This window comes from Dipodomys spectabilis, unplaced genomic scaffold (assembly GCF_019054845.1).
Source record: "Dipodomys spectabilis isolate Male_0828 unplaced genomic scaffold, ASM1905484v1 ptg000699l, whole genome shotgun sequence".
Taxonomy (NCBI): Eukaryota; Metazoa; Chordata; class Mammalia; order Rodentia; family Heteromyidae; genus Dipodomys; species Dipodomys spectabilis.
The window spans coordinates 1,132,687-1,144,774 of NW_024871376.1; the positions used below are offsets into that span (position 1 = coordinate 1,132,687).

Here is a 12,088-nt window from a genome sequence, read left to right on the forward strand (position 1 = left end):
CCTCTAGAATCAGAACAACATGCCATTTAGAATGAGAAAGGCTCACAAATGGTATGGGAAACAGTATGTGCTCATAGCCTGTTTTTCCCCAGAGGTAACGATCAGAGACCCTTCTGATCATAGACTTTTCTTCTCTCCATCAGTGGACACAGCTGCGGTGGGCACCTCCCTGTTAGTGCTGGGAGTCTCTGGCATGGAAGGGTTCTGCTGGCATCTTGGGTAGTTAGTAACTGTAACTCCTCTGTATACCACCTTTTAAATAACAATTTAAAAATTAAAAACAAAACAACAAAAAAGAGCACAGGAATTCCTTCCCCGCACTCCTAAAGCTCAGCCTCCAGACGGTTTCCTGCCCTCTCCAGCAGGGCTGAGCTGTGTTCAGCGGAGAAGTGTGGAGTGCGTGTGAGCAGTGGCCCTGGTGTTTGCTTCTATTTGAGTCTTAAGAAAGAAACACAGGTCCCATGGTTTCCTTATCTGCAATAACTAGTATATGTCTGAGACAAGCAGAAAAGGTCAGATGAGATGATGCTAAGCAAAATGAACCCCAAGATAAGGACACAAGTGGTTTTTTTCTTTCTTGCTATTATTTCTAATGTATTTATAAGGTACCACATGATTTTTTTTGTTGCTTTGTATGTCCCTCCCCCATGGCATAACTCCTATTTTCACTGTATTTGATATTGGTAAAATTTGGGGAGGGGAAGGGAAAAAACAAATTGTTTAAATAGGGATCCAGTTGGGCCCATAGCAACAATGAGATGTACAAGATGCTATGTTGAAAAATGAACTTTACAATTTAGGCAGGGGGTGGGGAGAGTGTAATCGTGGAGATGGGAGGGCAGGGATGGTAGGGGAAAAACAAAGGAGGAGACAACAATGCTTGATAAGAAATGTACTCATTACCTTGCTCATGAACTGTAACCCCTCCTCTGAACAGTATTCTCACAATAGAAAACTTATTAAAAAAAAAGAAAGAGGGCAAGCCTGCCGCCATCCTGGCAAAGAAAGGGTGTTCAGAGGAGAGAGCAGCCATGGTGGGAAGGGGCTGACTTTTGTTTTCCACTGTGGAAGAAGGCCAAACTGTAGTTCTTATTTTTCTAGCCTTAGCCCCTGCCAAGTTGGCCTCCTCAGCTCCTGCTGGGATGGAAAGTTATATGGGCGGATCCCCTCCTCCGGCCTGGGCTGACATAAGACTAGCCTTTGTCCTGCTGGAGAGAGACAGATGAGGGAGAAGGGACCTGCTTCCTGCCCTCTGCCCAGGGAAGGAGCCGAGGTGGACTCGGAAAGGCTCGGACAGTGCAAGGGTCCCTGCCAGCTCTGAGCGCGCCCCGAGCAGGGACAAAGCGCCAAGTCCCCAGAACAGCATCTTCATTAATTACGGGTGGGAAACCATGACGTAACCACAAAGGCTCTCAGCGTCTGGGGGGGGGGGGGGTCGGCTCAAGTTCTGTCCTGGGAAGGTTTTCCAGGGCTGGATTGCCTTCCCTCCAGAAAAAGCGCTGTAACCTCCTGTTCTCTTTTCTTCCAACAAGAGCAAACCATAGAGTTCTACAGAGAGCCAGGTTAACCTGAGGATCGCTTACGTTCTTCATCCTGTAGGGATGGCTCCAACATGGAGACGAAGAAGGGCCCCCGAGGCTTCCCAGGAGCCCAGATGCTGCCTCTGCTGAGAATCTACTCAGCCGGGGGTTAGACCTTGTGAACCAGCAGTCACGGCCCATTTCACAGATGTACAAACCGAGCTGCAGAAGGGGCACACGGCACCGCTGAACGTGTGACTGCAAAGCGCACGCTCCGCGGCCCTCACGCGCAGCCACCGAAGCGCGCGCGCTCCGCGGCCCTCACCCGCACAGCCACCGAAGCGCGCGCTCCGCGGCCCTCACCCGCAGCCACTGAAGCGCGCGCTCCGCGGCCCTCACGCGCAGCCACCGAAGCGCGCGCTCCGCGGCCCTCACCCGCTCAGCTACTGAAGCGCGCGCGCTCCGCGGCCCTCACCCGCACAGCCACTGAAGCGCACGCTCCGCGGCCCTCACCCGCACAGCCACCGAAGCGCGCGCTCCGCGGCCCTCACCCGCAGCCACTGAAGCGCGCACGCTCCGCGGCCCTCACCCGCTCAGCCACCGAAGCGCGCGCTCCGCGGCCCTCACCCGCAGCCACCGAAGCGCGCGCTCCGCGGCCCTCACGCGCTCAGCCACCGAAGCGCGCGCTCCGCGGCCCTCACCCGCACAGCCACTGAAGCGCGCGCTCCGCGGCCCTCACCCGCACAGCCACTGAAGCGCGCGCTCCGCGGCCCTCACCCGCTCAGCCACTGAAGCGCGCATGCTCCGCGGCCCTCACCCGCTCAGCCACCGAAGCGCGCGCTCCGCGGCCCTCACCCGCTCAGCCACCGAAGCGCGCACTCCGCGGCCCTCACCCGCACAGCCACTGAAGCGCGCGCTCCGCGGCCCTCACCCGCTCAGCCACTGAAGCGCGCACGCTCCGCGGCCCTCACCCGCTCAGCCACCGAAGCGCGCGCTCCGCGGCCCTCACCCGCACAGCCACCGAAGCGCGCGCGCTCCGCGGCCCTCACCCGCTCAGCCACTGAAGCGCGCGCTCCGCAGCCCTCACCCGCTCAGCCACTGAAGCGCGCGCGCTCCGCGGCCCTCACCCGCACAGCCACTGAAGCACGCATGCTCCGCCGCCCTCACCCGCAGCCACCGAAGTGCGCATGCTCCGTGGCCCTCACCCGCAGCCACTGAAGCGCGCGCGCTCCGCGGCCCTCACGCGCAGCCACCGAAGCGCGCGCGCTCCGCGGCCCTCACGCGCAGCAACTGAAGCGCACGCTCCGCGGCCCTCACGCGCAGCCACTGAAGCGCGCATGCTCCGCGGCCCTCACGCGCAGCCACCGAAGCGCGCGCTCCGCGGCCCTCACCCGCACAGCCACTGAAGCGCGCGCTCCGCGGCCCTCACCCGCACAGCCACCGAAGCGCGCATGTGGGGCCTCCTCTGGCAGGAAAAACATTGCTTTTCCAAGGAGATACTGAAAATGTGAGCTCTTAAAGGATTCACCCATTCGGCCACCGCTAAAGCTGCCCGAGGGTGCTGCGGCCCGTACTGGAGAGGGCTCCGGGGCCTGGTATGATCTGAGACGGTTCTCTAGTCTGAGAAGAGAAAACACCTACACAGCGCTTTCAGCTGCAAATACCGTGGTTTAGAATGCTGTCCGAGTGCTGCGTGTGTAAAAACAGCACGAGAGCCGGCCCGGGCCACGCCGCCACCCCAGCTGCTCGGGAGGCCGAGATCTGCGGATGCGTTCAAAGCCAGCCCGGGCAGGAGAGCCCGAGAGACTCTGATCTCCAATGAACCAGTGCAAAACCGGAAGTGGCGCTGTGGCTCAAGCGGTAGAGCGCTGGCCTTGAGCTGAGGGACAGCGCCCAGGCCCAGAGTTCAAGCCCCACGACGGGAGGAAGGGAGGGAAGGAGGAAGGGAGGGAGGGAGGGAGGGAGGGAGGGAGGGGAGGAGGGAGGGAGGGAGGGAGGGGAGGAGGGGAGGGAGGGAGGGAGGGAAGGAGGGGAGGGAGGGAGGGAAGGAGGGGAGAGAGGGAGGGAGGGAGGGAGGGGAGGGGAGGGGAGGGAGGGAAGGAGGGGAGGGAGGGAGGGAGGGAAGGAGGGGAGGAGGGGAGGGAGGGAAGGGAGGGAGGGAGGGAGGGAATGAGGGGAGGGAGGGAGGGAGGGAGGGGAGGAGGGGAGGAGAGGAGGGAGGGAAGGAGGGGAGGGAGGGAGGGAATGAGGGGAGGGAGGGAGGGAGGGAGGGAGGGAGGGGAGGATGCACTCAAAGCCAAGCCTGTTCTGCAGATCTGGGAGCCGTTCCGAAGTCCCGGAGCCCCAGTCCGACTGTGCACACTGCGCTCACCTGGCAGAAAGGGTATGATCCGCTGCTTGGGGTCCTTCTGTCCCCCTTCCATGGGAAATTTGTCCAACATCTGCATCTAAGGCGGAAGAACACAACATACAAGAAGCTCTCAGAATAGGAATGTATTGCTGACAGTTAAAAGACTTATATGAATTAAGGAGATGGATATGTAAAAGGTTCACTTAACCCAGCTCTTCAGAACTTTTACTTGAAGTGATAAGGAAGGAGATACCAGCTGTCTCTCGGATACCTATGGATTCTTTACATTTGTATCTCCCAGACTGAGATGGCTGAGTTGCAAGAGATCGTTCCTAGTTTCCTGGAGGTTTTGGATATGGGACTTGAGATGTGAGCAACAGGCTTAGGACTACTATGACTGGCAGGTCATCCTGTTTGCTGAGAATTGACAGGCATGCTTAGAAACAAACCACCAAGACTCTTCTCATCCGATTAAGTCGATGCCACCATATCATAATCCACTCCCATAATCGACTCAGAAGGCTGTAGGTTTGTTCTGTAGACCGATGGGTAACTGGCTCTGTACTGGACGCAAGGGCTTGGCCATGAAAAGGCTCATCGCCCCAAGAAGAGTCTGAAACACAGACTGATGATTACAAGATGCTGCAGAAGGGACCAGAGAAGGAAAGTAGGTTGGTCAGAAGTAGGGGAATAATGGGGGCACCATAAATGCAGCTCTTACATAATAAGGAAGCAATGTGAAGTCAGTGCTCAAACCCACAAGCACCTGCTGCTTACCCTCTATGGTTCTGAGGGAGCAGCAAAACCTTTCAGGGTCTCATCTCGAAGGCTGCCACATGATAACAAGTTGTGACATTAACTTCATAGGTTACAACATGGGTGTGGTAAGCACATTTCTGGTGCTTCTGAGCACCCTGTGACGTGGGCCTGTTCCCAGTGACATGTGCACGCATGACTGGCACAAGGCTCACTGTTCTTCATTTTCTGCTGCCTTGGGGACTAGCCACACTCCAAGCATTGGCTTCTCTTCCTGCTAGAGTGCTAGTGTGAGTGTCAAGAGCCACTAAACAACCTTCATGCCCACCAGAGACACAAGATACAAGATGCTCTGGCTGTTGAGTAACGACACAATATAAAGGGGATCCTCATAGGTCTGAGGCCTGTTTGGAAACTTGCCTTCTGCAGGACAGACTCTGCTGCCTCTTGGTAGGAAACAAATGGCCTTAGGAAGAGGCCAGTGTTGCCAGGCCTCAAGGAGGATAGGCACACTTCTGCATGGGCTAATCGAAAGGCAAACTGAGCAGAGAGGTGGTAGGGTGGGAGTATAGCTTTCACACTTAGCCGCACCTCCCATCTTGCCCCTGCCTTCTGGGTATGCGACTATCTCTTGGAACTTCAAGTTCCTGTCTGTGAAGTGGACATAATACTGACCACATGCTTGATAAATAAGGACTAAAAGAAATGGCATTTAAATCAAGTGCTTGGCACATTTAATGGCTGATTATTTGGCAAAATGCTTGCTGATATTCTTACTACACATGAAAGCAATTTTCCATGATGTGTTGCTTTCAGCTCTGTGGGCATTCTAGTCACTTCCAGTGTCCTGCTAGCTCCTCTGACACTTTCCCATAGACTCTCCAGTGCAGTCTAAGCCTAAGGCAGGAAAGGTAGCTCAATCAGACTGAGTGACTGCCGGGGCAGGGATCTGCCTGGCCTCTGTAATAAAGGAGGGGGCTTCACATTAGGTTCCTATTGTTTGTGTGGTGTGTGTGCCTACGCATGCATGCCAGTCATGGAAACTGAACTCAGTGACTGGACGCCATCTCTTAGCTTTTTCACTCAAGTTTAAAGCTCTACTATTTGAGCCACAGCTCTGCTTCCAGCGTTTTGGTGGCTAACTGCAGATAAGACCATCCCAGACTTTCCTGCCAGGACTGGCTTCAAACTGCAATCCTAAATCTCAGACTCTTGGGTGGCTAAGATTACAGGTGTGAGCCACTGGTGCAACTTAGGTCCCTTTTCTAAGCCAGGGCTCTAGCTCACCCTTATGTCCCAGCGTGAACAACTATCCAAGGACAAGTAAGTCAGAACAGAAAGTCAGAGGTGATCCTCATTGCGGGGATCAATTTGCTATTGAATGAATATCTCCTCCTCCATGGCAGCTTGGGCCATGCCCCATCTCCTTCAAAGGGCCTCTATGAAGACTGTTTCCTCTGCCTAGATATACTGCCCAACCAGTGGGCGCTCTTACGGTTTTCTGTCACCCACAGGGACTTCTAGGAAGTGGTCTGGGGACCGACCACTCGTGTCCAGACACACCCACAGGAAGCGAACCGTATTTATTGTCCTTTGGCTTTAAGCAGCCTGGCTAATGACACAACATGAGTTGACAGTACTGTTGCCTAACACTCTGAGGTTCAGTTATTTTTTTCTGAAGTCCTATACTAGTGTGCTGGATGCAGCCTGGTGCTGTAACTGCTGCCACAGCCATCTACACAGAGTGGAGAAAACCAGGTCTTCTATGTGGGGCTCCTGGGCCCAGTCACATCCAAAGCCAAAGACCTGTGACCTCCTCAGGCACATTTAGACAGTGAAGGTGTTTTTCAAATAAATACCATCTTGACTGCGCTTCTGTCATCTGTACCTAAAAAACAAGATATCATGGCCAGTAAATGACAAGACTTGGATCAAATCCCAGCTGTCTGATTCCAAAGCCCAGGACCTTCCTAAACCGGTGCCACATCCTCCTTTGGCCTTTATGCCAGCTCCAGGCAGCCCCCGGGCCACACACTCATCAGCAATCCAAGCTGCTGGCATCCACTCGGGTCTGACAGCCCAGGTCCCCTCTTCTCAGAAAAAAAAGAATCAGGATTTACCTCATATACCAGTAATTTTACCCACTTGCAACCTACAATCCAGAGGTTTTTACAATATTCACATTGTTCACGTGCAATCATAGCGACAGTCTAATTCTAGGATATTTCCATCACCCCCAAAACATCAAGAGCCCTCCATTGTCCCCTCCCTCAGCCTTGGCAGCTACTCACCCGTTTGTCTCTGTGGATTTGCCTCTTTTGGATCATCAGCTCTAACCCTGGCAACCTTGTGAAATAGCAGCTAGAGAGCAAGGCCATGGCGAGCACCGTGGTGCACAGATGCTGGCGCTGTCCACGAGCTCTGACCCGCACACGCTGGTCACTGCAGGTAAACGAGTGAACCTCTCTTGGCCTAAGTCTCTTTACCCCTGTGACTTGGTCAGTTTGCTGTAAGGGTTAAATGAGTTACCCATCTGCACATTTAGAGGATGAGGCCTCCATTCAGTGCTTCAGAAGGGCTGGCTAGTTAGTTCTACGTCCTCTCCTGTGTCAGTGATGGCTCTGCCAAGGGGTTTAGGGTGCGCCTAGGCCACACATCAGGAGGGGCAGCCCACTCCCAGACCTCCTGCGAGAGGCCCCACACTGGCTAAGCTGCTCCTCCACCAAGCAAGTCTTGGTTTTCTCTACGCTCTGCAAGCCAGTGACTTCAGGGTCAAAAAAAGGCTACAAACCAGATTGGGGGAGGGGGGGCTGTGGGATCACAGAGCCAGATGGTATCAGGGCACTATATTCCTACTGGCTGGCTTCCTGACCTGGCCTTGGAACAGCTGGGCAAGAGCAGCCCTGCCTCACTTTCTCTAGTTGCCTGCTGGGTGGATTTGGGGAAGGAAGAGCCTTTCCCAGCATGAGCTGGACCCTGTGAGATCCCATAACTTCTCCTCTCTGCACACCCAGCTGGGCCTCTTGAAAGCTGGCCAGAGTCCTGCCTTTGACAATGTCATCATGGGACAGACACCAGAGGCAGCCAATTGTGTTGCAGCAAACACTTGATTGCTGCCAGTTACGCTGAGCTGGGAAGAAAACCTTACTTTTAAATTCTGGTAGAGGGGCTGGGAAGGTGGCTCAGTGGTAGAGCGCTTGCCTTGCATGCATGGGGCCCTGGGTTCTATTCCTTAGCACCACATAAGCAAAAAGAAAAAAAGCCGGAAGTGACACTGTGGCTCAAGTGGTAGAGCGCTAGCCTTGGGCTGAAGAGCTGAGGGACAATGCCCAGGCCCAGAGTTCGGGCCCCACGACCGGACCCAAAAAAAAAAAAAATTCTGGTAGAAATAAAGTGACTCAGAACAGGAGAGTAGAGGGAGTTGGCTTTGGGTCAAGAAGATGTGGTCAAATAAAAGTATTGCCAAAGGATGTCACGGGGGGGGGGGGGGGGGGGGGGTTGAGCCACACCTGTGAAGTGCAAGTGACAGCCGATACACTGAATCCAGAGTACCTGATTTAACTCTTTCCTGATATTCAGATGGAGAAACCCAGGCTCAGAAACAGATGTGACATCAAGCTGCGGCTCCTTCTTGGAGGTGTCAGGCAAAAGGCCTGTACACATTCAACTAAGGCAGCCCTCCCTATGATTATGCTCATTGCCTAGAACACTGGGTTAGCCAACCACCAATCGTGGTTATCTAACATGTCTCCAGAATCTGAAGACCTGCTGTAAGGCATGTGCATCTTGACCCTGGTCTGGGTCTGGGGCTAGGGTGGCCCTGGTACTGCTGGTCATTCTCACATGGGACAAGGGCTCTTGCTCAGGGATCTAGAGGACTCCGGGCATTACAGTGGGCAACGTCCCTTCCCTTCCTCGAGAGTTTGCCTCTTCCCTAGCCACACTGTTTCTCCCTGCCATCTCCATTTTAGATGGTAGCTTAGCATCTTTACTAATTCCTTGACTCATCAGCAATTTCTGCCTTTTAGTGCTGGTGATTGAACCCAGGCCCTTGTGCAGCGTAGGTGAGCTCTCTACACTGAGTAGCAGCACTCTGTTCCCAGCTCCTGAGCACCCTGTGCATCTAGGTTCTTTATTCATTTATACTCAGTTCACATTTGTAGCATATCATCAGAAATGTTCATCTGTATGTGATGCCATTTACTTGAGTGCATGCTGTTGAACACCAAATGCCACAAACGAGTTTATTATACGTTAAATAATTAGGCAGTTGCTATCTCACCTGCTTATGCAATAAGTCTGTCATAGGCATTTGACAATGTTTCAAAAACACTGCAAAAAATGTCTAGGAGCACGTTATTATCTCTCCATCTGCCACAATGGAATATGGGCCCTTACAAGGTTTTTATTTGTCAGTTTCAGAAGACTGTGCCTACACACCCAACCTGTGGTCAACATCACCCAGGTCTCTGTTAGAACCTGCCAAGTGGAGCTGGGAATGTGGCTCAGTGCTAGCCTTGAGTAAAAGAAGCTCTGAGTCAGTGCCTAGGCCCTGAGTTCAAGCCCCAGGAGGGGCAACAAAACAAAACAAAAAAAACTTGTCAACTTCTCTCCCTACCTCAGTCCACCTTTGAGGCTAGGGATAGAACACAGACAAGGAAAGCCTGCCAAACTGCCAGAGATGAGTCTGTGACACACAACGTGCTTTCTGTAACTCTGAGAAGTATTACTCTTTTCTGTGACGAGTGAGCCCAGAGTTGTCAAAACCCTTTTTTATAATCATGTGGGATCCGAGGGTAAAGCCAACATCGCAGAAGCACTGATATAGAAGTAAGGTCAGGTGACCTGAAAACCTTCACATTCAGTTACACCAGCTCCCTATGTACTGAAGCAAGTCTGAGTTGATTTGGTCACTCCCAACAAAAGTGACCAGACTGATACACAGATCGAAGGAGATGTCTGTCTCAAGACAGACCGGTAGGGGCCTGAGAGGTGGCATGGACCCTTGGGGAACACTTAAGAAAACTGAGCGTGTTCCTCTTGTCTCTGAGGCAGACACTTCCTAAGGAGCGTTGTCCTGCATATGTTCAGGGACCTTGACTCTTCATACTGCTCTGAGCTGCTTCTTGAGATGAAGCTGCTATTTTACCCCCATGTGACTGTGCTGACACTCTTCTCTCTGATACCAGCAGTGTTCATTCATTCACTGAACACTGACTGGACGTGCACTGTGTACTTCAGCCTTTGTGTTAATTTCCCATCAGTGTGACAAGATACCAGAGATAATCGAGGCTGTGATCTGGTGGAGAAGAAGCTCATTTTAGCTCATAGTGTCAGAGATTTTGAATCATGGTCAACCTGGCTCCTCTGTTTCGGGGCCTGTGGTGAGGGAGAGCATTATGGCAGGGAGGTAGGGTATGATGGCACACGCCTGCTTAGCTTATGGTGGCCAGGAAGCAGTAAGAGGAAGGACTGTGGGGGTGGGTTCCATATCCTCTCCAATGTCACATCCTGTGACCTAACTTCCTCTAACTAGGCCAGACAGTGCCACAGGCTAGTGACCAAGCTTTTAGTATCAGTCTTGGGCAGATCCAAACCATAGCAGTCTTGGGGAAGACACTTCACTAGAGAGAATCACACACAGCTGCAGGGATACAGATCAGGTGCCCCTTGCTAGTCAGAGAACAAGTCAGAGAGACTGAGAATACTGATAGGAAAAGGAGCCAGTGAGGAGGCTCACCAGCAAACACAACTACTGCCTAAAACACACTGTGGCTCACACCTGTAATCCTAGCTACTCAGGAGGCTAAGATCTGAGGGTCATGGTAGCCCAAGCAGGAAAACCCATGAGACTCTTACCTCCAATTTAGTACCAAAAAGCCAGAAGTAGAGCTGTGGCTCAAGTGATAGAGCACTAATCTTGAGTATAAAAGATCAGAGATAGTGCCCAGGCCCTGAGTTCAAGCCCCAGGACTGGCACAAAACAAAAACAAAAACAAATGCACAAAATCATCTAAGTTGCATGCCAAGGCCATACAGAAGCATCTTCCAGATCTCCCTCCATTTTGGGGGAGGACTTTCCCCTTATTTGGAAAATACTGACTACAAAAACATAAAGAAACAAAGAGCATTATTTATTATTATTCAGTATTATTTCCAAAGTAAGGGACATCATTTTTAAGTCTAGGACATAAAAAAAGGTCCAGACTCACTATGATAGTGGAGAGCAACTCTGAAACTTAACTCGTTCCCACCTGGAAGCTTATGAGAGACCCCAAATCCTTACCTGCAAGTCAAAGAACTTGCTATAGCGCCTGTAAATGGCTTCCGTGGAGCCACTGGACCATGTGACCCGGATGATATAGACCTGCAGGAGAGACCGAGGAGACAGGTATTAATGCCAAGGGGTTTGTTATGCGTTGAATGTGGGGAGATCCTCAAAAGGTGATCAGGTAATCAGATCTAGAGATCCACGAATGGATTTAATACTATCTGAGGAACATGTCATTGGATTTGCTTGTTCATCTTCTCTCCTGCTGCCATGTCTGCTTTGTGCTATGGATAATGCTTACAGTTGGTGCTCTATCACTTGAACCACGCCTCTAGTTCCTTGCTCAGGATTATGTAACCAAAAGGATCTTATATGACGCAAGCCCTTTGATCTTAGATTTCCCACCTTCTAGAACTATAAGAAATAAATCTACATTCTTTATCAATTATTCATTTGTTGTATTCTGCTATATACAAAATGGAGTTAAGAAAGGGGTCTTTAAGCCTTTAATCCTAGCTACTTAGAAGGCTGAGATCTGGAAAATCATAATTTGAAGCCATCCTGGGTAGAAAAGCTGTGAGACTCCCTCCCCAATAACTGGGAAAAAGCAGGCTGTAGGCAATCCTCAAATGGCAGACCACCACCTATCAGCAAAGCAAGTAGAAAGAGAGCATGAGACACCTAAAACCAGGAAAAAAGAAAGGAGCGAAGGAAGGGAACAAGACAAAGGAAGGGAAGGAGGAAGGGAAGAAGGGAGGAAAGGAGAAAGGAACGAAGGAAGGAAGGGAGGGAGGAAGTCTTTTGTCCCTGGCACTGTTGGAGAACACAGGTTGAAAGAAAGACTTGGGTTTGACTGTCAGCTCTGCCAGTGACTAGCTTGACAAGTTACTTACTGTCTCTGAACCTTAGCTTCTTCTTCCTTAGTGTATATAATACCCCTTGCAGGACTTACATGGCCTCAGGCGCGAGGAAGTGTGGCCCCGCACAGAGCTGGGAAAGGGCACCTGCTTCGAGGATAAGAGCTGAGTCAAGGCCAAATGTCATGCTGCCCCCCTTAACTGTGGGTGACCGCAGGCTCCCATGGTTAAAACACCCACCAAAGTGCGGAGGGCACCAACTCAGGTGACAGGTCTCAACAAGTATATACACCTACAAATAGAGTGTCGATGAAAACAAGGATCAACTGCATGG

General features: G+C 52.0%; 1 protein-coding gene across 1 annotated transcript in view; it reads right to left on the reverse strand.

Moving 5' to 3' along the window:
- Positions 1–12,088, reverse strand: part of Sh3pxd2b (SH3 and PX domains 2B) — a 68,529-nt gene that overhangs the window by 37,026 nt on the left and 19,415 nt on the right. Inside the window, exons 2-3 of the mRNA XM_042672353.1 lie at positions 10,913–10,993; positions 3,892–3,967 (exon numbers count right to left, since the gene is read on the reverse strand). Of these exons, the coding sequence (XP_042528287.1) occupies positions 3,892–3,967; positions 10,913–10,993 (157 nt within the window). The remainder of the gene's footprint in view (positions 1–3,891; positions 3,968–10,912; positions 10,994–12,088) is intronic.